At 40.7% G+C, this 27,762-nt stretch overlaps 1 protein-coding gene across 9 annotated transcripts in view; it reads left to right on the top strand.

Moving 5' to 3' along the window:
- AGBL1 (AGBL carboxypeptidase 1) overlaps positions 1-27,762 on the top strand; it is a 1,130,253-nt gene that overhangs the window by 386,380 nt on the left and 716,111 nt on the right. For all 9 annotated transcript variants that reach the window (XM_049905901.1, XM_049905902.1, XM_049905900.1 and 6 more), the window contains one exon: positions 2,506-2,686. In XM_049905901.1, the coding sequence (XP_049761858.1) occupies positions 2,506-2,686 (181 nt within the window). The remainder of the gene's footprint in view (positions 1-2,505; positions 2,687-27,762) is intronic.

Here is a 27,762-nt window from a genome sequence, read left to right as displayed (position 1 = left end):
TTTATTCATAACTGATGATTCTGCAACATATTCCATCACTAATCACAGCACAACAGTGATACCATGACTCCGTGGTTGAGAACTTCTGGCATACTGGATAAATGCAAATATCTAATCAATATATGTGAGGGAGGATCTTACCAGTTTACCATCAGTCTACTTTTCTCCATTCACGTGCCGCCTTGCCCAGCCCTTTGCTTCAGCCACAGGTAACTTGTAATTCATTCATGTAACATGGAATTCATTCTTGAACATGCTGCCAACTTCCATTCCTCTGTGTTTCTGCTTGTAACTTTTCCTTTGCTTAGAAGACCCTTTCTTACCTTTTCTGGCTGGTAAAGCTGGTAAGATGGTACTTATTCTGCAAGATCCAGTCCAAATACCATTACATCTCTCAGAACGCCCTACTCTAACCCCTTGTCCCATTCTGTGTTGTTTCTCTGAGAAAGTCAGGTCTATTTTTGGTGCTTTACATACAACTCTACTTGTCATTATTTGCTTGTCTATTTGTTGCTACTGACAAATGCTATGGGCTCTTAGAAAACAAAGACCTTAACTTATTCAACTTTGCTACCCAGTGCCTTCTGTAGTCCCTGAACATACTCAAGACATCTGTTTACGGAAAAACATAACTATTATCTCCAATGTATAGAGGACCTACAAGGAGCTGAGGTGGCTTTTCCTCGCCATAGTCAATAAAAACAGACTGATATATGCCATCGCCTGTCAGTTTGTTGTACTTTGGTGGTTTGCTTGTTGCTGTGATGCTGAAGGTTATGTCACTGGTATTTTAAGTACCAGTAGGGTTGTCCATGGTGGGCAGGTTTCAGTGGAGCTTCCAGACTAAGATAGACCAGGAAGAACGACCTGGTAATCTTCATCCAACAATTAGTCTGTGAAAACCCCATGAATCACAACAGAATGTTGCCTGATATGGTGCTGGAAAATGAGCCCCTTAATTTGGAAGGCACTGAAAATACACAATCGTGGCAACGATGGGCTCAAGCGTATAAATGATTGTGAAGCTGGCAAAGAACTGGGCAATGTTTCATTCTGTTGTACATGGGGTCACCATGAGTCAGGGCTGACTCGACAGCAACTAACAACAACATTCGCCTTAAACCTAGATCTCAGTGGATGTCAGCAGAAATCTAGAAGAGACAGAATGTTTTTTTTTGTTTGTTTCATTCTATGTTAATATAATTACAGTATTTCAAGTTATTTTTTTCTCTTCTATTATCTGTTCTTTAGGTCTGTTATCAAGAGCTATTTGGTTTTGTCTTTTTTTTGCACAGAACTAGACACGCTTTGTGCCCTCAAGAAATGCTACCACTTAAGGGATGAAAAGCCATATTTAACTCAGAATTTAAATGATACAGAAAGCAATTACTGGCTTATTAATTTTAGGCTGTTTCGTGGTTGGGATATTTATACTTGAAAGATACTTGGTTATTGCCATTAGAGTGGACTTGGGAGCAATAACGAATTGGTTGAAGATACAAATGAGAAAAAGATTCAGGAAAAACAGCACAGAATGGGACATGGGGTTAGAGTAGACTTGGTGATTTCCTGGTAGGATGCCAACCCGACGTCCCTGCGAATATGGGGGACAGATATCACCAGTCAATCAAAATACACTTCCACCAATGCACAGATACAGCTTCAGAATATGACTCAACACTTTGACACTCCAGATGTCTTCGATCAGCAAAGAAGGAAAGACAAACTTATCATTCTCTGATCAATGCATTCTCCATAAGTTCTATGGAGGTCAGGGTACTCCCTGTGACTTGGTAAGAGCCTTTTCTTGACACCCTTTGAGAAGTGATGAAAGTATTGTGACCCCAAAATTGAGAGATTCATTCCATCAAATTTCTCTCAAGTATTGAGGTAAATGTCTTATAAAGTTCCCAATACACCACTTCTGTACTTGACTCCTCCTTCTGCTGGATAATGAGAACGATACCACCCACAAACTTTATAACGAGGAGGGAGGGAACAACATGTACTGAATGGCAGGCAATATGTTGAGTGATTTAGATGCGTATCTTTTGTTTAACAGCCAGGTGAGGTCAATACTATTGTTCCCATTTTCTAGATGAGAAATAGCCTCAGAGAAAGTAAGATCTCACAGCTGTTAGGTGATGAAGGTGAGATTCAATCTCAGATCTGTGATATCCAGTGTCATATTATTGGACTACACTCTGGAGAACTTATTGTTTTCTTTGGTGATATTCATAAAGTTTGCTTCTTGGCCTCTTTTAATACCACTAAGTACTTATGCTTCTGATAATAGCCATGAGCTCTAACTTTACACTCTCTTGAGTTTTCCAGGTCAAGATCGAAACAGATGGAAAATGAATGCATGTAGATCATATGTATTAGGAATAATCAACCTATTTGGGCCTCCATACCAGCCAGGTGTAATTCTGGCCCCCAGAGACTGTCTAGATGGAAATGGAAATCATATTTAGGTTTAATTTTCTCTTATCCCTTTTTCTGCAGGGCAACGTCCATACCAGGTGATCACTGCCCGAGTTCACCCAGGAGAGAGCAATTCCAGTTGGGTAATGAAGGGGGCTTTGGAGTTCCTGGTCAGCAGTGACCCGGTGGCTAGACTGCTGAGGGAAAATTTCATTTTCAAGATCATCCCTATGCTCAACCCAGATGGTGTCATCAATGGCAAGTACGTCAGGCACCTGGCCAGACCTAACATGCATTTATGTTACCATAGTAATACATAGTAATACACGGGTATGATTGGAAAGGCTTTGGTATCCTTGTCAGGAATAAGTTCTCTTGGGCTTCTCTTCTCTGGCACAAGTAACAATGAGTTATTTATGCACACTGATGCCAGTCTCAGCTTCTATGGGTGAACAGAAAGTTACAGATTCATAGACAATTAATGCCAGAGGGTCCTTAGAAACAATCTAGTCTAACACTCTCCCTCTCCGAAAGAGGAAACTTAGGTCCAGAATAATCAAATGACTATTGGTGGGTGGAAACCCCGGTGGCATAGTGGTTAAGAGCCCCAGCTGCTAACCAGAAGGTCGGTAGTTCAAATCCACCAGGTGCTCTTTGGAAACCCTATGGGGCAGTCCTACTCTGTCCTATACGGTTGCTATGAGTTGGAATCGACTCGATGGCAATGGGTTTGGTTTGTTTTTTTGTGTTGGTGGGTTAGTGGTAAAGTCAGAGATCAAATTATGATCTCCTCACAGTAAGACCCGTACTTTTATTTACTTATTAATGCTTTGTTTTTGTTGTTACCTGCTGTTGATTTGACTGAGTCATGGTGACCCGTGTGTGCAGAGTAGAACTGCTCCAGAGGGTTTTTACTGCTGTGAACTTTCACAGCATATCACCAGGCCTGTCTTCTGAGGCACCTCTTGTTGGGTTTGAACCATCAACCAAGGCTAGCAGTCTAATTTTTAACTGTTTGTGCCATTCCAATATTAGTGCTTACTGCAGGTAAATCAGAAACCCTGGTAGCATAGTGATTAAGAGCTATGGCTGCAAACCAAAAACTCGGCAGTTCAAATCTACCAGGTGCTCCTTGGAAACTCTATGGGTCAGTTCTACTCAGTCCTATAGGGTCCCTATGAGTCGGAATCAACTCGACGGCAATGCGTGTGCAGGTAAATCTTTATTCTCAGTTGGATATTACTGGATTCTGGATGCAGCTATAATAAAGGTGTCACCTAGCTACATGGAATGTTAGCTGAAAGAGAGAAGGATAGGGTAGTTCTTTTTACCACCCATCCTCTATATACCTTTGGAATGCATAATGGGAAAGATGAATCCCAGTGTTTGATAAGGTCTTTTGTAAAGGGTCACCATTCTCAGAGCTTGTGACCTGAGGCCCAGATATCAGATGAGGTCCCCAAGGTCACATGATCAGTGGGTAGGGGTGATAGGGTTAGCATTCACAAATATCTTTCTCAAACTTTGTGGACAAAGGGTAAATTCCCTTGCTATGGTAATAGATGATTCTTCTTACTACAGGAATGGACATTATATCCTATAGAAAAAATAGAATACACAATAAATAAAATATTGAAAGAAAAATAATTTCAAAAGCTACAAATCTAAAAGAATAAACAATTGAGAAATAATATTAAAGAAGCAAAAAAACAAGTTCAGAAAACTGAGAAAATAGAATGACACTGAAAAGGTAAAATGGAAAGAATAAAAGGAGAATTAAAAAGATATGCTAATAAAAGAAGTAAAAATTTCAAAGAGATAAAATTAAAATTACTTAAAATAAATAAGAGAATGATTTAAGGTAATATAGTAATTAATTTCTTTACGAGAAAAGTTAAATCAATGTTAAACAGCTGAAAAGACTAGCAACAAATGAGAGAATAAAAAGATTGATCAGTTAAAAAAGTTAAACATATAACGATGATACAGTTAAAGTCCAAATGGTAAAATAGGTTAAGCTATGCCAAAATGTAAGCAAATCAAAGCTAAAAATTAAAAAAATAAACTTCCATCCATATGTACATATAAAGCTAAACCAAATCCCTGCCGTCAAGTCAATTCTGACTCTTAATAACCCTATAGGGTTTCCAAGGCTGTAAATTTTTATGAGAGAGAGAAGTAACACATCCACGTGTTTCTAACAGGTCTTCCTGACTTAGCAGTTCTTCTCAGGCTTTAGTTTTCTTGGTGCAAGTTCTTTTAGGGCAGAGAGCAGGGACCCTCGTCTTTGCCTATGATTTCTGGTTAGGCTTCGAGCATGTGAGAGGACTAGGAGGCCAAGTCCTTCTCTAAGTAGCATTCAGCCAAGCCTCTAGCAGCAATTACGCTTTGTAGATTTCAGGTTGGACAAGGTTCTAAAGTAGTGTCCTCTCCTGGTAGAACAGAACACAGCTGGCCCCTGCAAGGTGCTCCTTTAAGCTCTGGAGAATGGCTTTGGGACAACAATGGATGAGCCAAGGGTTGTATCAGCCTGTGTCCTCAGCCTAAATGAGCTATGCAAGGCATTTTGAGGGACATGATCCCATTTGACATTTTCTAAACCAAATTGGCTCTTGTCAGAATTTTCTCCTTCCATTCAATTATCTGGGGTCTGGTAGAGAATGTTCCCTGTGTGGGCTATAATGGAAGGAACCCTGGGTTTAGACTCTTAACTCCAGTTTAGAATTCTTGCTTTTTACCATTAGTTTGGTTTTCTCTTCTGTAGGGAAAGGAAGATAACAAAGCTGCTTGTTGAGCTTTCTGGGAAAAAGTCTCATAAGCCAGAGACAATATTCAAGCTCAGGGATAAGTATTATGGTTGCTTCCATTTCAAATGCTCACAACTCCAAATCGGGGGCTTGATCCAGGTCTTTGGCTTAAAGGTTAATGTGGACTCAGCCACTGCCTATACTCCTGGCCTGGACACTCATTATTTCTAGCTCACAGCTGGTTGCTCTGAGCTCCCAAATGGCAGTCCAGCTTCTTCTCAGTGACATTGCTGTTCATCATCATTATCATTATTTATTATGACTAAAATTGCCTTCTTAATTTATATAGCATCTTTCATCGTGGAGCTCACTCTGATCATTCAAACAATTTTAGCCAGAGACTTGAAAACTGTAGCAGCATTCTACCAATAGGAAAATCACACACATTATTATCAAAAGACTTGAGAGGACCATGGGCACATAACATCTCACTAAAAAGCTTAAAAGTCTCAGTCCATGAGCTCTTCTAAGAACACTCCTGATTTGTGATTTATCTAACTTCCATTTCAACTCTTTCCTTTTTGGATATTCCATTTTAATGCATGTCCATTCCATTCCATGCAATTAGGTGTTTTGTTTTATTGTGTTTTGATCTTTGCCCTGTAAGCTTCACCCATTTTAGGCAGTCTTACCTTTGGGTATCTTCAATTGCATGGGAAAGCTGGACAATAAGGAAGATAGGAGAAGAATTTATGCCTTTGAATTATGGTGTTGGCCAAGAATACTGAATATACCACGGACTGGCAGAAGAATGAACAAATCCATCTTGGAAAGAGTACAACCAGAATGCTCCTCAGAAGCAAGAATAGTGAAACTCTGTCTCACATACTTTGGACATGTTATCAGGTGGGACCAATTCCTGAAGAAGGACATGCTTGGTAAAGTAGAAGGTCAGCGAGAAAGAAGAAGACCCTCAATGAGATAGAATTACACAGTGGCTGCAAAAATGGGCTAAAGTGTAACAATAATTGTGAGGATGGTGCAGGACTGGGCGGTGTGTCATTCTGTTGTACATAGGGTCACTATGAGTCAGAACCGACTCAATGGCACCTAACAACAACAACCACCACCTTGGGAACCTCATGGATGAAAATCAAACCCCCCTTCTACATGCCCAAACTTCCTCATGTGAGGTCCTCTTCAAGCTTGATGCAGTTCACTTAAACTTTGTTTATGTGATATGGTTTTTAATGCTCTCATCTTTGTTAATTTTTTCTGGACACATTCCTCTTGATAGGCTTCTTAAAGATGATAACCCTGCCTGTGTGGTCTGATCAGAAGAGAGGCAATCCTTGCATAAAGAGTAGGGGGCCTAAACCTGAACTTGGCACTTAACTTACTAGACAGTACTTTTCTTTTGCAAGTAATTATGTGCCCCCATGGAGCTTACAAGAATGTGTAAAAGTAGACTAGTTTCCTTTTGCAGTGTTGGTGATGGAGCCTTTTAAGCTAGCTGGGAGGTTTTGATAGCAGTAGCCAGAGAGACAAAACCAGGATTTTCTGGCAAAAAAAAAAAAAAGGTGGTAAGACTTGCCAAACCAAGCATCTCTTAGCAACACATGCTTGTAACAGGAAAACAAAATGCAAAGCAAACCACAAAAAGCTGGATTTTAGAGCATGGTGGTGCTTACTGTTTATACTCCAATATGTGGTGCTGGTGTCCACAGAGTTCTTTGTGGGTGGAGATCAGTGTTGCCCCTGAATGGATTGGTTATTCCCATTGTCAGTCATCCTAGAAAGGAGTAGATCCTGGAATAGGAATAAAACCAAAACCAAACCCAGTGCTGTTGAGTCGATTCCAACTCATAGTGACCCTATAGTACAGAGTAGAACTGCCCCATAGAGTTTCCAAGGAGTGCCTGGTGGATTTGAACTGCTGCTGACCCTTTGGTCAGCAGCCGTAGCACTTAACCACTACACCATCAGGGTTTCCGGAATAAGAATAAGATGCCTGAAAATGGGTCTTTAGAAGGAAAAAGGGACTCCCCTCAGCTTGAAGTAAGGAGACTGATCTAGCCAGAAGGTTCCCCTAAGTCAGAGGGGAAAGATGGCTTCTGCCACCGGAAGCCAGAGGAAACAATCCTTTAAGTGGCCATGTGAGAATGAGAATAGCTATACCAGTAATAAGTTTTAAATTTTCGGAGAGTAGTTCTTTTATAACTTCTGTTAAATTGTTTATTCTTTAAGTGTTGATAAGCCTTTCAGACTTGTTTCAGATGTGTTATGGAGATTTAAAGAAAGCACCCATGCCCAGGACTGGGAAAGGGGAAAACAGTAGGTGTACTTAATGAAATTCTTAAGAGAATGCTGAATAATAAACCCAATAGCTAACATGTTTTAAGAGTTGTGCTCAGTAAAATTGTGGCATTAAAAAAATTGAGATAGATTTATTTTTTTCTAATTATATAAATGACATGTGACACAGCCAGAATACTACGTACTTGAAAGAGGAGATTTAATAGAGGGAATTGGTTTGCACATGTGGGGGACATCTGAAAGCTCAGAAAGAGGATGCTAAAGAAATGAAGAAATTAATGACTGCAGAAGCAGCTTCCACCTATAAAGACGGGAAAACCAAAGGGAAGAAGTGAAGTTATCAGAATTTTGGAACTTTAGGGGTTCCAGAGGGCTGGTGTTTAGAAAGCTGAGAAGGGAGCCTGACCTGGCAGGTGCTTCAGTGGATGAGGTGCACAACAGAGAGAGTGAAGGCCTGTAGACTAGACTGTATCCAAATGGCAAGGGAACACCTCCTGCCTGTAGCTGGTACCTTTGAGGAAGCGCGGCAGTGCTGGTGCTGTGAGTGCCTAAAAAAGCAAGGGGTTAGCCAGTCACCTGCAAGCTGCTGTAGGCATATTAAATGGAACTGGGAAATGGAGTGTCCTTTTCTCCCTCTTCTGCCTTCCAATCTCCCTCTAATTCATTGGCAGAATTTAATGGGAAGCCGACTGGCAAAGGAGTCTGGGCACTGCAGTTTGCAGAGATTTAGCCCTGGTGTGACAGAACAAAGTACAGAATTGCGGGCTAAGAGCTCAGAGACAACAGGTGAAAAACCAGCACGAAGTGTCCATTTACTGAGTAACAAGGTGCACTAGGCATTATGCTTAACACTCTGTGTCTGTGACTTCTCCATTCTCAAAAAATAAAATACCTTGCTTCCAACTGAAAAAGTGATACATAATTATTGTAGAAAATTCAAAGGCATAGAAAAAATGTAATGAAGAAATAAAAAACAAAACAAACAAAAAATACTGCCACCTAAATTCAGGATTATTGCATTGCGGAAGTCCTGGTAGCACCGTTGACACTAGGATCTATCATAATTACATAGTGCCTCTGGAATTTTGGAACATGGAGGTCCTACTTAAATCCAGCTGCCCAGAGTTAAGTTAGAGAAGGTCCTTTAGTCATTTGTCTGTAAATTGACAGCTACGGTGTATCAGCTATATCTTTAAATATATTTCTAGAACATACAAATTTTAACTTTCATAAAATAATATATCCTATATTTTTTATAGTACAACTTATAAGCTAACAATGTATTCCTATGGCAATAAATAAAAATGACATCATTAGTTTTGAAAGTAGCAATTACAGCGTTGATGGGCCATCATTAAACTATTTCCCACTATAGACAGATGGTATTCTTGGTATATTCCTGGTGAATTTCCCTGGTCATTTTCTTCAGATAAATTTTCAAAAGTAGTCTTTTGAGTCATATGTTGTTTTTTTTTATTGCCTGAATACTCCCTTTAGAAAATATATCAATTTACATTCCGCTACTCCTGTTTTTTTACTCCTGGATGCAAGTGCCTGGCCACCATACCCTTTTCAACACCACACATTATCAATCTTTATTTTTTGCCAAGCCAATGGAATAAAAAACATGATTATAATTTTAATGTTTTATACTTTTGACTTCTAATTATTACAATTGTCACAAAAAAAGTAAATATTTCACTCCCATTTTGCAGAAGAAAAAACACAACTGAGGCAAAAGGAAATTACACAGCATACCTATTGTCACATATCATAAGTTTCAGAGTCAGGAATTGAGCTCAGGCTTGTCTAGTTGCAAAGCGTGTGTTCTTTCCCCTAGGCTACAGGACCAAATGCCAAGGCTTCCAGATAATCATCCTAATGCTTCTCCTCTTGGAAGTTGCTAGCATTGAATTTAGGGAGTGGTAAATGCCTAATATATGCTTGCTAAATCTAACTCTGGGTGCACCTAATTTTTCTAAAGCCTCCTAAAGTGTTCCTCCCTCAAAGGGGTCATTTCATAAGGCTTTGAGTGACCTTTGTTGACAGTGAACTGTTGGATACACATCTAGTTAAATAGTACTTAAGTGTTGGTGCACTCATTGATAATGTCCTACTACAGGCTAGATCAGAAGGGAAAATTCAAGTTCTCTTCACTTTCAGCGAGCAAAATTGTGTCATCTGCAGCTTGCAGGTTGTTAATAGTCTTCCTTCAATCCTGATGCCTCGTTCTTCATATAGTCCAGCTTCTCAAATTATTTGCACGGCATACAGACAGAATAAGTATGGTAAAATGATACAACCCTGACCCACACCTTTCTTGACTTTCAACCACGCAGTATCCCCTTGTTATGTTTGAACCACTGACTATTGGTCTAGTTTTCTGCATGAGCACAATTAAGTGCTCTGGAATTCTCATTCTTTATAATGTTGTACATAATTTGTTATGATACACACAGTTGAATGCCTTTGAATAATCACTAAAACACACATAAACATCTTGCTAGTATTCTCTGCTTTTAGCCAAGACCCATCTGACATCGACAATGATTTCCCTTGTTCCACGTCCTCTTCTGAATCTGGCTTGAATTTCTGGCAGCTCCCTGTCAATGTACTGCTGCAACCACTTTTGAGTAATCTTCAGTACAATTTTACTTGTGTATGATATTAATGATACTCTTTGACAATTTCCACATTCTGTGGAATCACCTTTCTTTGGACCTTTTCCAGTCGGTTGGCCAGGTAACTGACTTAACAAATTTCTTGGCATAGACGTTTGTTGAAACATCTTAATTATTATTCTGTCAATTACTGGACCTGTTTTGTGCCAATGCCTTCAGTGCAGCTTGGACATCTTCCTTTAGTACCATCAGTTCATGACCATATTTTATCTCCTGAAATGGCTGAACGTCAACCAATTCTTTTTGATATAGTCACTGTGCTTTTCTTCCATCTTCTTTTGTTGCTTCCTGAGTCGTTTAATATTTTCTCCATGGAATCCTTCAATATTGCAACTTGAAGCTTGAATTTCTTCTTCCGTTCTTTCAGCTTGAGAAATGCCGAGCATGTTCTTCCCTTTTGGTTTTCTAGCACCAGGCCTTTGCACATGTCATTATAATACTTTACTTTGTCTCCTCGAGCTGCCCTTTGAAATCTTCTGTACAGCTTTTTACTTCATCATTTCTTCTGTTCACTTTAGCTAGTCGACATTCAAGAGCAAGTTTCAGAGTCTATGCTGACATCCATTTTGGTCTTTTCTTTCTTTCCTGTCTTTTTAATGACCTCTTGCTTTTTTCATGTATGATGTCCTTGATGTCATTTCACAACTCGTCTGGTATTCAGTCTTTAGTGTTCAAAGCCTCAAATCTATTCCTGAGATGGTCTCGAAATTCAGGTGGGGTGTACTCAAGGTTGTACTTTGGCTCTTGTGGACTTGTTATAATTTTCTTCAGATTCAACTTGAACTTGTGTATGAGCAATTGATGGTCTGTTCCACAGTCAGCCCCTGGCCTTGTTCTGACTGATGATATTGAGCTTTTCCATTGTCTCTTTCCACAGATGTAGTGGATTTGATTCCTTTGTATTACATCTGGTAAGGTTCATGTGTATAGTTGCCTTTTATGTTGTTGAAAAATGGCATTTTCAATGAATAAGTCGTTGGTCTTAGAAAATTCTGTCATGCGATTTCCTGTGTCATTTTATCACCAAGGCCATATTTTCCAACTACAAATGCATCTTCTTTGCTTCCAACTTTCACATTACACACACACACACACACACACACACACACACACCAAACCCATTGCCTTTGAGTTGATTCAAAGTTCATAGAGACCCTATTGGACAGAGTAGAACTTCCTCACAGGGTTTCCAAGGAGCAGCTGGTGGATTCAAACTGCTGACCTTTTGGTTATCAGCCAAATGCTTAACCACTGTGCCACCAGGGCTCTGTATTCCAATCACCAGTAATTATCAACGCATCTTGATTGGATGTTTGATCAGTTTCAGACTGCAGAAGTTGGTAAAAATCTTCAGTTTCTTCATCTTTGGCATTAGTGGTTGGTGTGTAAATTTGAATAGTAGTTGTATTAGCTGGTCTTCCTTGAAGGCATATGGATATTATCCTATCACTGCCAGCATTGTACTTCAGGATAGATCTTGAAATTGTCTTTTTGACAACGAGTGTGACGCCATCCCTCTTCAATTTGTCATTCCTGGCATAGTAGACCATATGATTATCTGATTCAAAATGGCCAATACACGTCCATTTTGGCTCACTAATGCCTAGGATATTGATCTTTGTGCATTCCATTTCATTTTTGTCTTCCAATTTTCCTAAATTCGTACTTTGTACATTCCATGTTCCAATTATTAATAGATGCGTGTAGCCGTTTCTTCTTCTTTTGAGTAGTGCCGCATCAGCAAATGAAGGTCCTGAAAGCTTGACTCTATCCATGTCATTCAGGTCGACTCTACTATGAGGCAGCTCTCCCTCAGTCATGTTTTGAGTGTCTTCCAACCTAAAGGGCTCATCTTCTGGCACTATATCAGACAATGTTCTGCTGCTATTCAGAAGGTTTTCACTAGCCAGTTTTTTAAGAAGTACACTGCCAGGTCCTTCTTCCCAGTCTGTCTTAGTCTGGAAACACCCCTGAAACCTGTTCACTAAGGGTGACTTTGGTGGTATTTGAAATAGTGGTGGCAAAGCTTCCATTATCATACCAACACACAAGCCACCACAGTAAAACAAACTGACAGACATGTCACAAAAATTCTCACAACTGAACCAATAAGCAACATCATGATAAACGTAGAAAAGACTGAAGTTGTAAAGAATTTCATTTTACTTGGATCCACAATCAACACCAATGACACATTACATTAGGCAAATCTGTTGCTAAAGGCCTTTTTAAAGGGTTAAAAAGCAAACATGTTATTTGAGGACTAGTAAGGTGTGCCTGACCCAAGCCATGGTGTTTCAGTTTCCTCATATGCATGTGAAAGCTGGACAATGAAGAGGGAAGACTGAGGAAGAATCGATGTCTTTGCATTATGGTGCTGGCGAAGAGTACTGAATACACCACTGTCTGCCAGCAGAACGAGCAAATTTGTCTTGGAAGAAGTACAGCCAGAATGCTCATTAGAAGCAAGGATGGTGAAACTTTGTCTCACATACTTTGGACATGTTAACAGGAGGGATCAAGCCCTGGAGAAGGACATCATGCTTGGTAAAGTAGAGGGTCAGCGAAAAAGAGGAAGACCCTCAACTACATGAATTGACACGGTGGCTGCAACAATGGGCTCAATCATAACAACGATTGTGACGATGGCTCAGGACTGGGCAGTGTATCGTTCTGTTGTACATAGGGTCGCTATGGGTTGGAACTGACCTGACAGCACCTAATGACGAAACAACATCCACTTGAGGTATGATTTTTGTTGAATCTGCGCTCATCACAATTACTTAGCATTCTCCATTTCATCCTCCTCTCTTCCTTTTAGTCCTCATTCACCGTCTTAGAACAATTACTGAGGATACAACAGAGCACCTGGTTTTATGTCTGGGCATTCTCTAACAGGCTAGGTTTTAATAAACTTGGGGGTTGCAGATCCCTCCAAGCTGGGAAGAGTTACACCCTTAAGACTCCTGAATCCTGGCGAGAGTGGTTCTATCTTATATAGACTCTCTGGTCCATCTTTGTCCACATTACCTGTATGCCTGTGGATTTGAGTGCTGCAGTGTTCTCCGGCAAAGCAAGGACGAGGGCTCCTTTGTAGGGGAAGGAGGAAGTGTACCCGAACGAGGGTTCTTGTCCTGTCGGATTAGCCCATGGAAATAAGATGGACGCTACACCACCACTCCTAAGGGAAACAGAAAGTGAAAACTCATTGTCTGCGCAGACAAGGAGCAACGTGGGGTCTAGAAACGATAAGGCCACGTGCTCACCGTCTAAGGGGCTAGGGAGCTTTTTGTTTCCAATGGCGTCAGGGGTTGGGTTTGGTATCCGGAACTCTCCGCCCTTAGTCCTCCCATGCCCATACTTGGAGGTCCGGATATTAAATCACCGTCCCCCAGATGTGCATGCAGTGGGACCCTTTGCTTCTAAAATGGAATCGGGAGAAATCATGGGCTGGGAAATACCATTCTTTCCAGTGACAATCGGGTCCTGAGTGGGTTGAAGGACGTGATCTCTTCAATCTGTGAATGCTTCAAGGTGTGGCTTGGGCTAGTTCAGTGGATGAAGCCACTACCTGCTGTGACTTCCAGAAAAATGTTGCTGAAAACAAGCTTGTGGTAAGCAAGACAAAGAAAGGTGGGCGGGGGGGGGGAAGGGGTGTTGATTGGGGTTTTCAGAAGGGGAAGGAGAAAGTGAGAGAGATGAACAAAGGCAGAGAGAGACTGGCTGTTGGGTGGCACCCTCTGGATAGGTCTGTCTCCCTTTCTCTTTTTGCCTCTCGCTCTTTTTGTCTCACTCTCTCTGTAACGCAGCATTGTGTCCCCCTCTCTGAAGATTTAGATGATCACAAGCTGAAGAGCCTCTCAGGGGAAAGCTCTACATGTTCTGCGGGCCCTTTGGGAAGATGAGGATTAGATCCATGTTGTCTGTAGAAATGATGCTCATGCTGATGGTGATAATGACATGACATGGCATGACATGATTGTAATACTCCATTTGAGCTCTCATTCCAGGATTACGGCTCTAAACTTCTCCCTTAAGAAAGGGGCCAGGGAAATACAAAGCTTATGCTGTGGAATCTTTCCTTGGAATGTTTGCTATCTGAAGACCATATTTCTTTTTTTTTTTTTTTTTAAAGCTTGGACATAATTATATTACATTAATAATGTAATTTTCAATACCATATATAATAATTTCATAATCAAATAAGACCTATTTAAGTTTATTCTTCAATAATATAGTTTGTTAGCATTATTAGTATTAGTCATTGAGTGAAGTTAATATTTCTCGCTGAAACATTAAGAGTATTGAAACAACCTGTAATGCCATCAGTGGGTCCTTGTGGTGGAAAATGCAGGTTACTTTACTGCCAGCATAATGACCGGTGTGAGTCTGTACTGGAGGAAGGGAGCCCATTATCAATTGTGTTTTTATCCAAATTTGCATTATAGAGGGGCAGTATGTTGCAAGATTTCACTCCGTTTTCATTGAATGGGTAATGCTTATTTCTTTTTTACATTAAATTATTTTTGAGATCTCTGAAACTGGATACATGCACAGATGAAATATTTTTTATTTTTTTGTTGTACTTTAGATGAGGGTTTATAGGACAGCTAGTTTCTCATTAAACAGTTAGTACACGTGTTGTTTTATGACATCGGTTAACAACTCCACGACATGTCAACAGTCTCCCTTCTTGACCTTGGGTTCCCTATTGCCAGCTTTCCTGTCCCCTCCTGCCTTCTAGTCCTTGTGCCTGGGCTGGTGCGCCCCTTTAGTTTCATTTTGTTTTATGAGCCTGTCTGATCTTTGGCCGCAGTTAGGAGGGACTGCATTACTGAGCTAAAAGGTTGTCCGGGGGCCATGCTCTTGGGGTTTCTCCAGTCTCTGTCAGGCCAGTAAGTCTGGTCTTTTTTTGTGAGTTAGAATTTTGTTCTACGTTTTTCTCCAGCTCTGTCCGGTACCCTCTATTGTGATCCCTGTCAGAGCAGTCAGTGGTGGTAACTGGGCACCATCTGAGTGTACTGGAATCAGTCTGGTGGAGGCCATGGTAGATGTGGGCCATTAGTCTTTTGGACTAATCTTTCTCTTGTATGTTTAGTTTTCTTCATTCTTCCTTGCTCCCAAAGGGGTAAGACCAGTGGAGTATCTTACATGGCTATGCACAGGTAAAGACCGTATTTCTTAACGGTTAAAGCTGAGCCTGTATCAGTCTTCTGTTCACTTCAATATACAGTGGAAAGTTCTTTCTGGGAGCTAAAAAAAGAACTGACACTTGCAATCATATATTTTTATTTAGATTGTTTTGCTAGTTTCTACTACCTGAAACAGCAATGTCATAAAAATGCATGCTTTTGCTCTATTTTTAGGAAATTTTATTAATTTATTTTTTTGGACATGGAGCAAAGGTTGGGTTTTTGATCAGCCTGAGTTCTAGTTCTACCTTGTTTGTCTGTCTCTGTGTTAGGGGGCCCTAAGAAGAGGTGAGCAAAGGGTGAGCAATCTCTTTCTCTTTGCTTTGCTTTCTTACATTTGAAATGGAAAAAAAATGTTATTCTGATCCAGAAGAGATAATTTGGAACCATAATTTCCTCCATCTATCTCCTACCCTCACTGGAAGAAAGTAGGTATGGAAGCCTTAGTCCATTTTGAATGCTAAGATATTTCAATCTCACAGATTTTGTTTCCAACTTTATAAAACAAAGGGCAAATACATATTTAAAACATGCTTAGAGATGCAGGAATTATCATCTTCTGTCTTAAATTCTTTCTTTGCAAATGTCTGCCAGCAATTCTCAAGTGATGATTTGTAGGGAATTTGCAGGACATTCATGATACCTTTTCTCAGAGGTGGAAGGAAGTAGAGAGACTCATGAAGAACATGGCATCTGGTGCAACCACTGTCCAAACGTCTGTGTGGAAACCTTTGGAATGGTATGTGCTATAAGAGAACATTTGAGGGATCTGGTTCTAGGGGGAAACGCGACCCGCTCTATCTTTCTGATGAACTTATTCATAGAGATCAAAGTGGAAATTATTTGTTCTGGCAACTCTTAAGGTCCTGCTGTTAAGTTATTTGCATACTGTTAAATGATGCATAATGCTAGGGCTGAGAGTTCTGGGCCAGCATTCCCAAGGGCTTCCTCCTCGCTCATACCCCATCCCCACCGCTGCTTTCAAACAGAGAGGAGTCAGGAGCTTGAGTACTCCATTTGCCTTCCTCAGACATTGCAGCTGCAAATAAATATTACTATTTATTATTCCTAAATTTAGGGTTATTAATTATATCAGCATAAACCTAATTTATACCATCATAAACAGCAATAATAAATGCTGCCAAATGCTAATACCCAGCTCTTGCCAACTGTGCCCGTAGTTGATGGGTTCCCCCCTTACTTCCCAGAAGCATTAAATTAAAAATGATTCAATGTTGCAGAATCATTGATCAAGTTGGGGCTGAGGCTCTTGGGAAAATGCGCTTGTTTTGTTAAATGCTTTGCTCCCTCATTGGCTGGGCCAATTTGATGTCTTCAGTGTTTCTCCTTCCCTTCCCCTCCTCTTCTATTCCTCCCATATGAGGGAAAAAGATGGGAGGGTTGCAGGGATGGGGTAGGTGGTAGATTAGACTCTATTCCTCTTTCTTAATTTCCTCTTTAGGCATTTCTCTTACCAGCTTCTCCATTTCTAACTTTTTTCCACACACGCTTAGAAGTCTCTGTAAGGCCAACCCTTGGGTATATCCAGATTTGTTACTTCTCAGTTTCCATCACATCTGCCACATATTTAGTGATGTATGTTACGTGGCTTCCTAAAGTACATGAAAGTCTATAGCTGGAAATAGGGAGGCAGAGCCCTGATATCCCGCTCCAATACTGAGAGTGTTTTTTCTTTTGTCATTTATTCTCAGAGTGCTCTGGTTTTATGAAGGAACAGTGAGAGCTGCCCCCTTGTTATCAGAGCTACCAGATCCCACTGCCTTTCTCAAGAAAACAATTTTTCCTTTTCCTTTATTCTTCCAGATTTTTCTTCTTCTTCTTTTTTTTTTCATCTCTGATGATTGCGATGGTGATGTAGTACAAAAATTCCTACCTAGAGATCGGAAGACCCAGGCTTTGGTCAAAATTGGCCTCTTTCCAGCTGCATGGCTGCAGAGCTTTGGACAAGGTACTGAACACCTCTTCTGTTTCCTCAACTTAGTAAGGTTAGTAAGCCCAAACCACTGCACCACATCTGATTAGCTTGAGGATCAAATACTGTAGTAATTTGAAATTGTTACCACACCAGTTGGACTCTGACTCAGCAACCCCATGTGTCTCAGAGTGGGGATTTCAATGGCTAATATTTTGGAAGATGATTGCTAGGCCTTTTTTTTTTGAGGTGCCTCTGGGTGGACTTGAACCTCCAACATTTTGGTTAACAGCTAGGCATGTTAACTGTTTGTACCACCCAAAATGTAGGGGTTCCTGTTATTGTGTTCTGATGCCTGAATTTCAGTGGCTGACATGCAGCACTCTTCTCAATGACCAGGGTAAGCTGACTTAAAGATCTCTTTACTGCTTTTCATTTCTGCTTCTCAAAGAGATCCAGGATAAGACGTGGCAGTTGGAATAGAAATTCTGTAGAGGGAGGGATATGGTCAAAGATGAGAAAAGCTCATGTCTGTATATTTTGTTGGGGTGGGTTCCATTGACTTGATTCTGACTCATAGTGACCTCATGTGACAGAGTAGAACTGCCCCATAGGATTTTCCTGGTAACCCTGGTCACGTAGTGGTTAAGTGCTATGGCTGCTAACCAAGTGGTCAACAGGTTGAATCCACCAGGTGCTCCTTGGAAACTCTGTGGTGCAGTTCTACTCTGCCCTATAGGGCTGCTATGAGTCAGAATCGACTCGACAGCAGTGGGTTTGGTTTTGGTTTTGGAATGTTTACAAAAGCAGATTACTAGGTGTCTTAGTTATCTAGTGCTGCTATAACAGAAATACCATAAGTGGATGCTTTAACAAATAGAAATTTATTCTCTCACAGTCTAGGAGACTAGAAGTCTGAGCTTAGGACACCAGCTTCAGGCGAAGGCTTTTTCTCTCTGTCAGCTCTGCGGGAAGGTCCTTGTCATCAATCTTCCTCTGGGTCTAGGAGTTTCTCAGCACAGGGACCCTAGGTTCAAAGGATGCTTTCTGCTCATGGATCTTCTTCTTTTTTAAATTGTGCTTTAGGTGAAAGTTTACAGCTCGAGTTAGTTCTCATACAAAAATTTATACACACATTGTTATGTGACCCTAGTTTCTATCCCTGTAATGTGACCACACATTGCTTCTTTCCACCCCGGATTTCCCATGTCCATTCAACCAGTTCCAATCCCTTTCTGCCTTCACATCTCGCCTCCAGACAGGAGCTGCCCATTTAATCTCGTGTATCTACTTGAATGAAGAAGCACACTCTTCATGAGTATCATTTTATGTTTTGTAGTCTTTTATGTGAAGAGTTGGCTTCAGCAATGGTTTTAGTTCTGGGTTAACAGAGAATTCAGGGGCCATGTCTTCTGGGCTTCCTCCAGTCTTAGACCATTAAGTCTGGTCTTTTGACTAGAACTTGAGTTCTGCACTTTTATCCTGAGCTGTCAGGGACTCTCTGTTGTGTTCCCTGTCAGGGTGGTCAGTGGTGGTAGCTAGGCACCATCTAGTTGCTCTGGTCTCAAGCTGATGGGGTCTCTGATTTGTGTGGCCCCTTTTGTCTCTTGGGCTAATATTTTCCTTGTGTCTTTGGTGTTCTTCATCCTTCTTTGCTCCAGGTGGGTTGGGACCAATTGATGCATCTTGGATGGCCACTATATAGATTTTAATACCCCAGACACCACTTACCAAAGCGGAATACAGCCACGGCTCTTCTTGCTTGGTGGTAATGAGGTCCCTTTCCTTTCTGCTTGCTTCTCTCTTTTATATCTCAAAAGAGATTGACTCAAAATACAATCTAATCCTATAGATCATGTCTTGCCTCATTAACATAACTACCTCTTATCCTGCCTTATTAACATCATAGAGGTTAAGGTTTACAACACATAGGATAATTACATCAGATCACAAAATGGAGGACAACCAAACAGTACTGGGAATCAAGGCCAAGCCAAATTGACACACATTTTTGGAAGACACAATTCAATCCAAACACCAGATCTTCCTTCTGTAGAGCTGCTGCGTGGGTTCAAACCACCAACCTTAAGGTTGGCAGCTGAGTGCTTAACAGTTGCTTCATCAGGGCTCCTATTTATATATATGTGTGTGTGTTTGTGTGTATGTGTGTGTATTAAGACTTCATTGTCTTGTGATTTAAAAGTTATGGAGTAGATGTAGAACTGAATAAATTCTACAAAATGATATAGCAGTAGGGCAAGCTTGGAACTGGAAGAATTTAACTAATGCCTCTTTCCCTCCTCATGCTTCCCTTTTAAAAAGATTAAGTTGGCCCAATGGAATCTACAAAACTTGGCTTCTTGCCCTTTGGAAGCTAGCCTGTAATCAGCTTCAGCCTCCATCAGGGCATCTCCAAGATGTTTTCAGGGCATTACTAACGAACAACGTCTGTGATAGTGGAGCTTGTCATCCCCAGCTTGGGGACCACCTACCTGGTGTCCCCAGCCTCAGGATCACAGCGTTATTGCCCACCCACCCACAGAAGCCCAGGGAAAGTGCACCCCATCAGGAACCAGCAGGAATCACACCTCCATGGCTGGCATTGGGGAATTCTCATAGAGCCCTGTTCTCTCTAGTTCTGGGTCTTTCTGCCAGGCAGGCCAGAGTTTATAAACAGGAAAATCCCAGGCAGCACATAAACCTTGGTAATGTGGACTCACCCTCCCTGCCCTTACTTTCAGGTTGCCTTTTCCTCGGTTATTTATTTCTCCCAGCCACCTAGCCTTTTTGAATTATTTGCTTTATTCCTTCATTGTCCTGCTTCCTTCTTGCAAATATGCTCCCATACATCTTCACTTCTCAGGAAACACTTGCTTTTCTGTTTACAGCTTCTCCCTGTTCCCCACCCCTCCCCCTGGCCCAATAACAGCCAAGGAGATAAATAAGAAACATAACTCTTTTTGGCTATTGTTTTTGTTGTTGTTGTTTTTGCCTTGCACAGTAATATGTATAATAACAAAGAAACAAATCGTATTACTAAAGTAATTACAATAAATAAAAAATAATGGGGAGTAGAGCTTAAGGAAGGGGGCCTGTCAGGGGAGTGATTGTCACTGGGTCTTAAAAATTTGATTTACTAACACTAGTCTCTGTTGCTCCGTTGATGCCCCTCTTAGGAGACTGTGCCTAATTAGAGAGTGGTTGTTACTGCTCTTTGAACACACCCACCCCTGGCCGACTTACACTTTGGGTTTTTAAAGGGGAAATCTGGCTTAAGGAACCTCTTGAGAAATCGCCTTGTCAGCAGTCCTGTGCTGGGAATAGCAGCATTTAGCACTCTAAGTGTCATCATCATCAAAGCTTGGGAACTGCAAAGAATTCCTTGGCTTCTTTCCCACTGACTGTAGATAAACTTTCTCTTAATGAGTCCATGCTGGGAGGCATTTACCCAATCATTTTTGAATCTCTGAGCCGAGGTTCCTGTACATTCCTCAATAAAATAGCCTGGTGCTGACCAGTTTTTAAAGTTCAAATGGTTTTCCTTATAGCCAATCTAATTTTATCTAAAAGCAATTATGTCCATTTGTTCTTGTTTGATCAACAGTGGAAATGAGGGAGAGTTATTTATCTCCATTAATTATGATTCTTATCCTATTTACGATAGCCATCTTTCAAAGCCCTTTGGTACTTGAGTCATTTTTCTTTCTTCTTTAAGCTAAATTATTGTGTGGTCTGTGTTTAGTCCCAACGCACGTATTTGGTCGCTATAATTGTCACTGTTTGGTTTTCTTACGCTTCTCCAAATTACTCTGGAGTCTGGCAGGCAGAATAGGCATGGGATGATAAATTGCTTAACATGCCTCTGAAGCATTATTCTTTGACATAATCACCAAAACATCAAAGGCATTTATTAATTCATTTTGTGGTCATTCACTCTTTAAAGTTATAAGCGAGCAGTCTTAGGCATTTACATGTTTGAAATCTAGGAAAAATACAGTTTATGCACAGATATTATACCACCTTCCCCAGCCTCCACCATCAGAACCATCTTCACAAATACCACCAGTATCAATAACAAGAAAATTGCAAATATTGAGTACTTAATGTGTACTTGACCATACTAAACCCCTTACATGCATTATAACCCTTCTGTGGTAAGTACTAACGTTATCCTGACTTTACTAATGATGAGACTAATGTTTTAAGAAAAAAATAAGTGTCTAAGGACATACAGAACACAATAATGGGTAAAGAGGGTATCGAATCCAGGTTTTTTGGTGATTCTAGAACCTGCCTACCTGATATATAAAATAACGAGTTATGGAATCCTATAATTTTAGTGTTGAAAGGGATCTTACATGTCAACAAGTTCAGCTCGCACTCTCTTTATAGAAGAGAAAAAGGAAGCCCAAAGAGGCTCAGTAGATTTATGAATCCCCTCAATGTTAGAGCTGAGTTTTGAGAACAGGCTTAAAAGTCCTCCCAATGAGTGACCATTACATGCAAGGATCACATATTTGCAACCTATGCGGAGTACTGTTATGACATTTAGGTATATAAAACAAAGACAAAGGCCTCATTAAGACAGAGAAGGTAAAGAGTTCTACACAGAAATGAAAAAAATTATAGGAACTCTTTGTCCTGTCTGAGGTGACTTCTCAGAGGTGGTTGGATGTCAGAGGGAGATTACAAAGGAGAGGCAGAACACCCTTGAAGAAGAATGATGGTTTCTCCAGGCCAGCATTTCCCAGATTGGTTGGGAGGGACACCAACATATTGGTACTAATAGAAGTTTCTCAGAAGGTTGTACTATGGTTGGACAAGTTCAGGAAATCCTGGGTTATCAGACTTATTTATTGCAGAATTTATTGGTTCCTTTAAAGTATGTACCGAGACTCTCCAAGAGGGGATACAGTATGTGGCATTTCCTGAACTTATTTGCACGAGGTTGCATTTGGTGGCGTTCGTCCAGAATATCCAGGACATTAGTGATTCCTCAACTTGTTAGATGCTGTTCCAGGCTTTTAATTGAGATGCAGACGTAAAATGAAGCTTACTATAAAGAAAGGAGCCTTGGGGGTGCAAGAGTTAAGCACTAGGCTGCTTATGAAAAGGCTGGCAGTTCGAAACCACCCAGCGACTACTTGACAGAAAGACTTGGCCATCTGCTCCTGTAAAAATTACAGCCCAGAAAACCCTATGGGGGCAGTTCTACAGTGTCACATGGGGTTGCAGTGAGTGAAAACCCACTCTGGCAGCTAACAACAACAATTTATAAAGAAACACGTTAAAAGAGTGGCTAAGAACATGGATTCTGGAGCCAGATTACTTCGGTTTGTCACTTATTAGCCATGTGACCTTGGTCAAAAAAACTTGTCATAGATTGGATTATTTGGGGAACAAATTCTGAGATGGATATGTGCTGCAGAATGCTTATTGGAGGAAGTGGTGATTTGGGGGCTTATATCTGTAAGCAAATAAGGAAGCTGGACTAGGTAGAGGGTAGGACTGGACTGTGATGCACTTCTAATAGAGGTCTCCGATGAACCAATGGGGAACACTGAAGCTGAGATGGCCTTTCAATGCCTTGAATTAATGCAAGTGTACTGAGCCTTTGTGACCCATTCATTGGTCAGTTCCTGAGAGGGGGTGTAACCCTTGGCAAAGAAGCTTCTTTTGGCTGAAGACAATTCCTAAGGGAGTCCTCAGCTGTGAGCCTTAGCAGGTAACACTCGCAGAAGCTAAGGAATGGGTTCTCCAGTCCTAAAGAGAGACTCTGAAGGGCACACCACAGTATCACTGTGCTTCAGTTTCCTCATCTGTTAAATGAGGATAATAGTAGTACCTTTTTATATAGGGTCACTAGGAGTTAAATGAGCTATGGTAGAATGTGCCTGATATTCAGTAATGCTATGTAAGTGTCATAATAACTGAGATTAAAAAAATGATCATTAAGATACATGCTAGTTGTTTCTCATGGGATACAGTTACAGTTAAGCCAATGAAAACTGAAAAGACAGAATATATTTACTACTCATTGTTGTTGTTAGCTGCTGTTGAGTAGGCCCCTGAACTCATGGCGACCCCATACACAATGGAACAAAGCTGCCTGGTCCTGCACCATCCCCCATTATCAGTTGCAGATCAGAGCCTTGTGAACCATAGGGTTTTCACTAACTGATTTTCAGAAGTAGATTCGCAGGCCTTTTTCCTAGTCCTTCTTAATTTGAAAGCTCCTCTGAAACCTGTTCAGCATCAGAGCAACATGCAAGCCTCCACTGACAGGTGGATGGTGGCAGAGCATGAGGTGCGTTGGCCAGGAATTGAACTTGAGTCTCCCGCGTGGAGGGTGAGAATTCTACCACTGAACCATCAATGCCTCATTCGTTATTCATAGTCAATTAAAAACAGTTTGAGCACCTGTACGTCATCATATGTCCACACTCATGGGCCTCTTCATAGATTATTCTTGGATTTGGACACAGAGGCTATTTGTGTGTCAACTGGTGTGTTCTTTCCTTAACGATGTAACTCTCTGTGATGAGGGCAGTCCATTCCTTTAGGAGGCACTCCTTCAGACAGGCAGTGTTTTCAGTTAAAAAAAAAATCTATCTTGGCCAAGATGTAAAGTGCATAGAGATACTAGATATTAACTAGTGCCTAAGAAGTTGATTGTGATTTTGACATAGTAAAAAAAAAGAAACTGTATTTATGAGTGAGAGGTCCTATCCTAAAATGACGTCTGAAGATGTGATGCTACTTACATATGTTTACTCAGTTACGTAGCAGAGCTGAGATCACGTTCTTTTTCTAACTGTGGTCTTAAGTGAAAATGTCCAAAGCTTGAGCCTTACTTTCCAGTGTTTCAGTGTCCTGATTAGGCTGGGCCTCTCTCCAGAAGGAGGCTGAAGCACATTACTGCCCATCACTTGTGGTAGTAACTCTGAAAACTCAGACAGCAAGACTCCCTTCAACAGTAATCATGGCCTTTGAAGTCCATCTGACCTAATGCAGAGAAGACTTTTCTTAATGTAATTCAACGTCTAGATATTAACCTAGCCATCTTGACACTGAGTTATTAGATGTTCTCAGTGGATTTGCCACTATGAAGTCTTAGCTCATAATGCATGTAATGCAAGGAACTTCCTCAGCAAAACGACTTATCCCCATGGGTGGGTCATTTAAAGACATCTCATAGCATTCAGTAGATTCTGTATCAGGAAGAGAATTCACAATCACATAGTCCAATCCTGTCCTTCCTTTTACACATGAAGAAGTAGGCTTGGAGATTTGATGCAATTTATACAAGTTTACCCAGCTGCTTGGTATAGATGTGATCAAGTTAAAAGACAATGGACTCTTCCATCCTACTGATATTTCCATGAATACAATTTCTCTTAGACATACTTTTTAACTCCTAATGAATCATTCTATAGAGGAAGACGGTGTTAGTTATAAATGAATACATTTTTATGGCATGATCGTACACCCACGGAATCTTAGGTAACTTAGCATCTAGTCCAACTTCCCATCCTAGGCTTAAAGCTTCTTTATGGCATTCCCTGCCATGTAGTCAAGCAGCGTGTGCTCTAGCAGATGTATAATGTGTGACTTTATTTCCTTTCATGGGAACTTATTCTATTGTTGGTGGTCCTATTAAAAAGTTGTATCTTGAACTATGTTAAAATAGCTGTTCTTTGAAGCTTCTACTCTTGATGCCATATAGAATAAGTTGAATTACTCCTCTACATGGCAGACTTTTACATAGTTGAAGACTGCTCTTGTATCACCTCCATGAGCCTTCTTTTTTCACGGGTAAACATGCCCGCTTCCTTCAACCACTTCTCTTGTGATGTGTTTTTGTATTCTTTCACTGTCCTAATTATGAATTTTCTCATTCATTAATTTAACACATGTTTATTGAGCATCTCCTAAGTAAGAGACATTGGCAAACCAGTGTATATAACAGTGAACAAAGCAAGCTCTTACCAGCATAGAAGTGGAAACAGACAATTAAAACACAGGGAAGTATAAAGCAGTATAAGAAGTAATCTGATGGTTGATAGCAGTAGAGATGCCCAGAGGAAGGCTGTCTAATTCAGTTTTGGGGTCAGAATCACTTCCTGTGGCAACTTCACTGAGAGCTGAAGGAGGGATTATCCAGGAGCAAAACATTGTGGGGCAGTAGTGGTATGGAAGCTGAGCTAATGGCATAACGGTTAAGCACTAGGCTGCTAACCAAAAGGTTGGTGATTCAAACCTACCCACCTGTTCTGTGGGAGAAAGGCCTGACAATCTGCTCCTGTAAAGACTACAGCTTAGAAAACCCTACAGGATACTTCTGTTTTGTCACACGGGTCTCTATGGGTCAAAATTAACTTGATGGCGCCTAACAACAATAACAACAGAGGTATGGAGACGTGAAGGTTTTCTGCAGGAAAAACTAGTATGCTCAGGAGATCTCTAGTAAGGTCTGATTTCCACTGTTATCATTCTGAAAAAGCAGTTGCTCTTCCTGAAGCCTGAAGCGTTAAGCACTTTTGATGGCCTATTTATATTGCTAACTCAATTTCAGTTTACTGTCAAGTCCTTTTTCACACCCATTGCCATTAATCCAAATATTCCCTGCCGCACAACTGTGCAGTTGATCTGGATGGATCAAGTGCTTGAACTCACACTTAACCCACTTTTGTCTGATCAGATTCCATTCTTCTAAGACCATTTTGGATCTGGAATCACCCTTCCATTTTGCTCGGCTATCTCCTAATTTACATGGAGACTTCAGAGCTGACAAGTATTTTTTAAATCTTTTTTTGCCATGTCATTGATACGTTTGTTGAACTTGAGTGGACGATGGACATTATACTGGAATACGTATCACCAAAGACATAGATCCATTTAGCTATGATCACTCAGCCACTGTCTAATCTATTTTAGTGCTGCCATCGAACCCACCTTTCTTTATATTGCTTGCAAAAATGTCTTGAGATACTCTTGCAGATTCCTCACTGAAGGCCTGTTAAACTCTGTCTCCTTATCTAATAACCTGTCAAACTGTGAAATGAAGTTGGGCTGGCACAGCTGGAATGATTCACTAAGTTGTTCTTGGTGATATGTACTGGGTTCTATGATTCCTGTTTCCTTTTCTCACCGATCCTTAATTTTGCTGAAGATTAGTGTCGAGCTCACTTTCGCCTCTTCAAAAATGGTGGGGCATTTGCCCATCTCCATTCTTGGGCTTCAGAATTCTCCACAGGTCAATGACATGCTCTCAGCCTAAGGTGTGCTTAGCAACAGCCTTTGAAGACTGAATGGAGATCCCAGCTTATGATTTAGGAACACTTGGACGTCCTGTGGGCACTGTTATGGATTGGATTATGTCCCCTACAAAATACGTGTTGGAATCCTGATCCTTATGCCTGTGGATGTGTTCCCATTTAGGAATAGGTTTTCTTTGTTATATTAATAGATCCATTTTATTTTTTTTATCAGTACAGGGTGTGCCCTGAATCTAATCAATTCTGAGTTATAAAAAGAGCAGATTAGATGCAGAAGTAGGCTCACACTGGGGAAGATATGGCATGTGAGGTTCCTCTACAAGCCAAGAAACCAAGGAACACCTGGGCTACCGACAAGGAAGGAACTGACACAGCTGAGACCCTGATTTGGACTTTTAGCCTCCAGAACTGTGAGAAAACCCATTTCTGTTCTTTAAAGCCACGTACTTGTTGCATTTGTGTTACAGCAGCACTTGGTAACTAAGACAGGCACCTCTCATAGTTGGGAGCTTGGAGCTCTCAGGCTTGCCTATTTCCCAGAACAGCACCATTCATCATGCTTGTCGCCGTGATTTCCTCTGTGGGGCGAGAATTGTAATACCTTTGACCTTAGTTCACTGAACTGACATGTTGCACATGGATCAAAATCATTGTGACTTCAGGTATTCTAATCTACAGTATCCTTTGTAACACTAATCCAGATTATTTTCTTTTTATAGGCTTAATGCTCTGTGGTACCAGCAGCATTGTCTCTTGGATATGATTAGATCGTAGATAGTAAAAATTATCGGAGCACTGTTTGATAATATGACACGCTATGAAAATTCTGTCCAGAGTTTCTTAGGCAAGTTTCAATATGAAAACCTTTTCAATGTGATAACAGCAAAATCCCAAACTGATAATGTAATGTGGGAAGCGACTTAAACTCAATGATTCTTGCAGAATGTGTGATTTTTTCAAAAAATGTGTTTACTATCCCAATTTAAGTTTTGATCATTTATATCAGTGATGCTCTGAGAAGAGGCGCTTTCTGAAAATGCAGGGTTCTGGGCCACTCCCAGGAGGGAGAAGTGGGGCCTAGGAGTCTGTATTTGTAATATATGAGATGATTCTGAACATTGGCCCATTAAATGCTAATTGTCTATAATCTTTCTGACTGTCATGCTGTCAGATGATTATGGAGAGAGGTTG

This window comes from Elephas maximus, chromosome 13, assembly GCF_024166365.1.
Source record: "Elephas maximus indicus isolate mEleMax1 chromosome 13, mEleMax1 primary haplotype, whole genome shotgun sequence".
Classification (NCBI taxonomy): domain Eukaryota; kingdom Metazoa; phylum Chordata; class Mammalia; order Proboscidea; family Elephantidae; genus Elephas; species Elephas maximus.
This window is presented reverse-complemented; position numbering and strand designations above follow the sequence as displayed.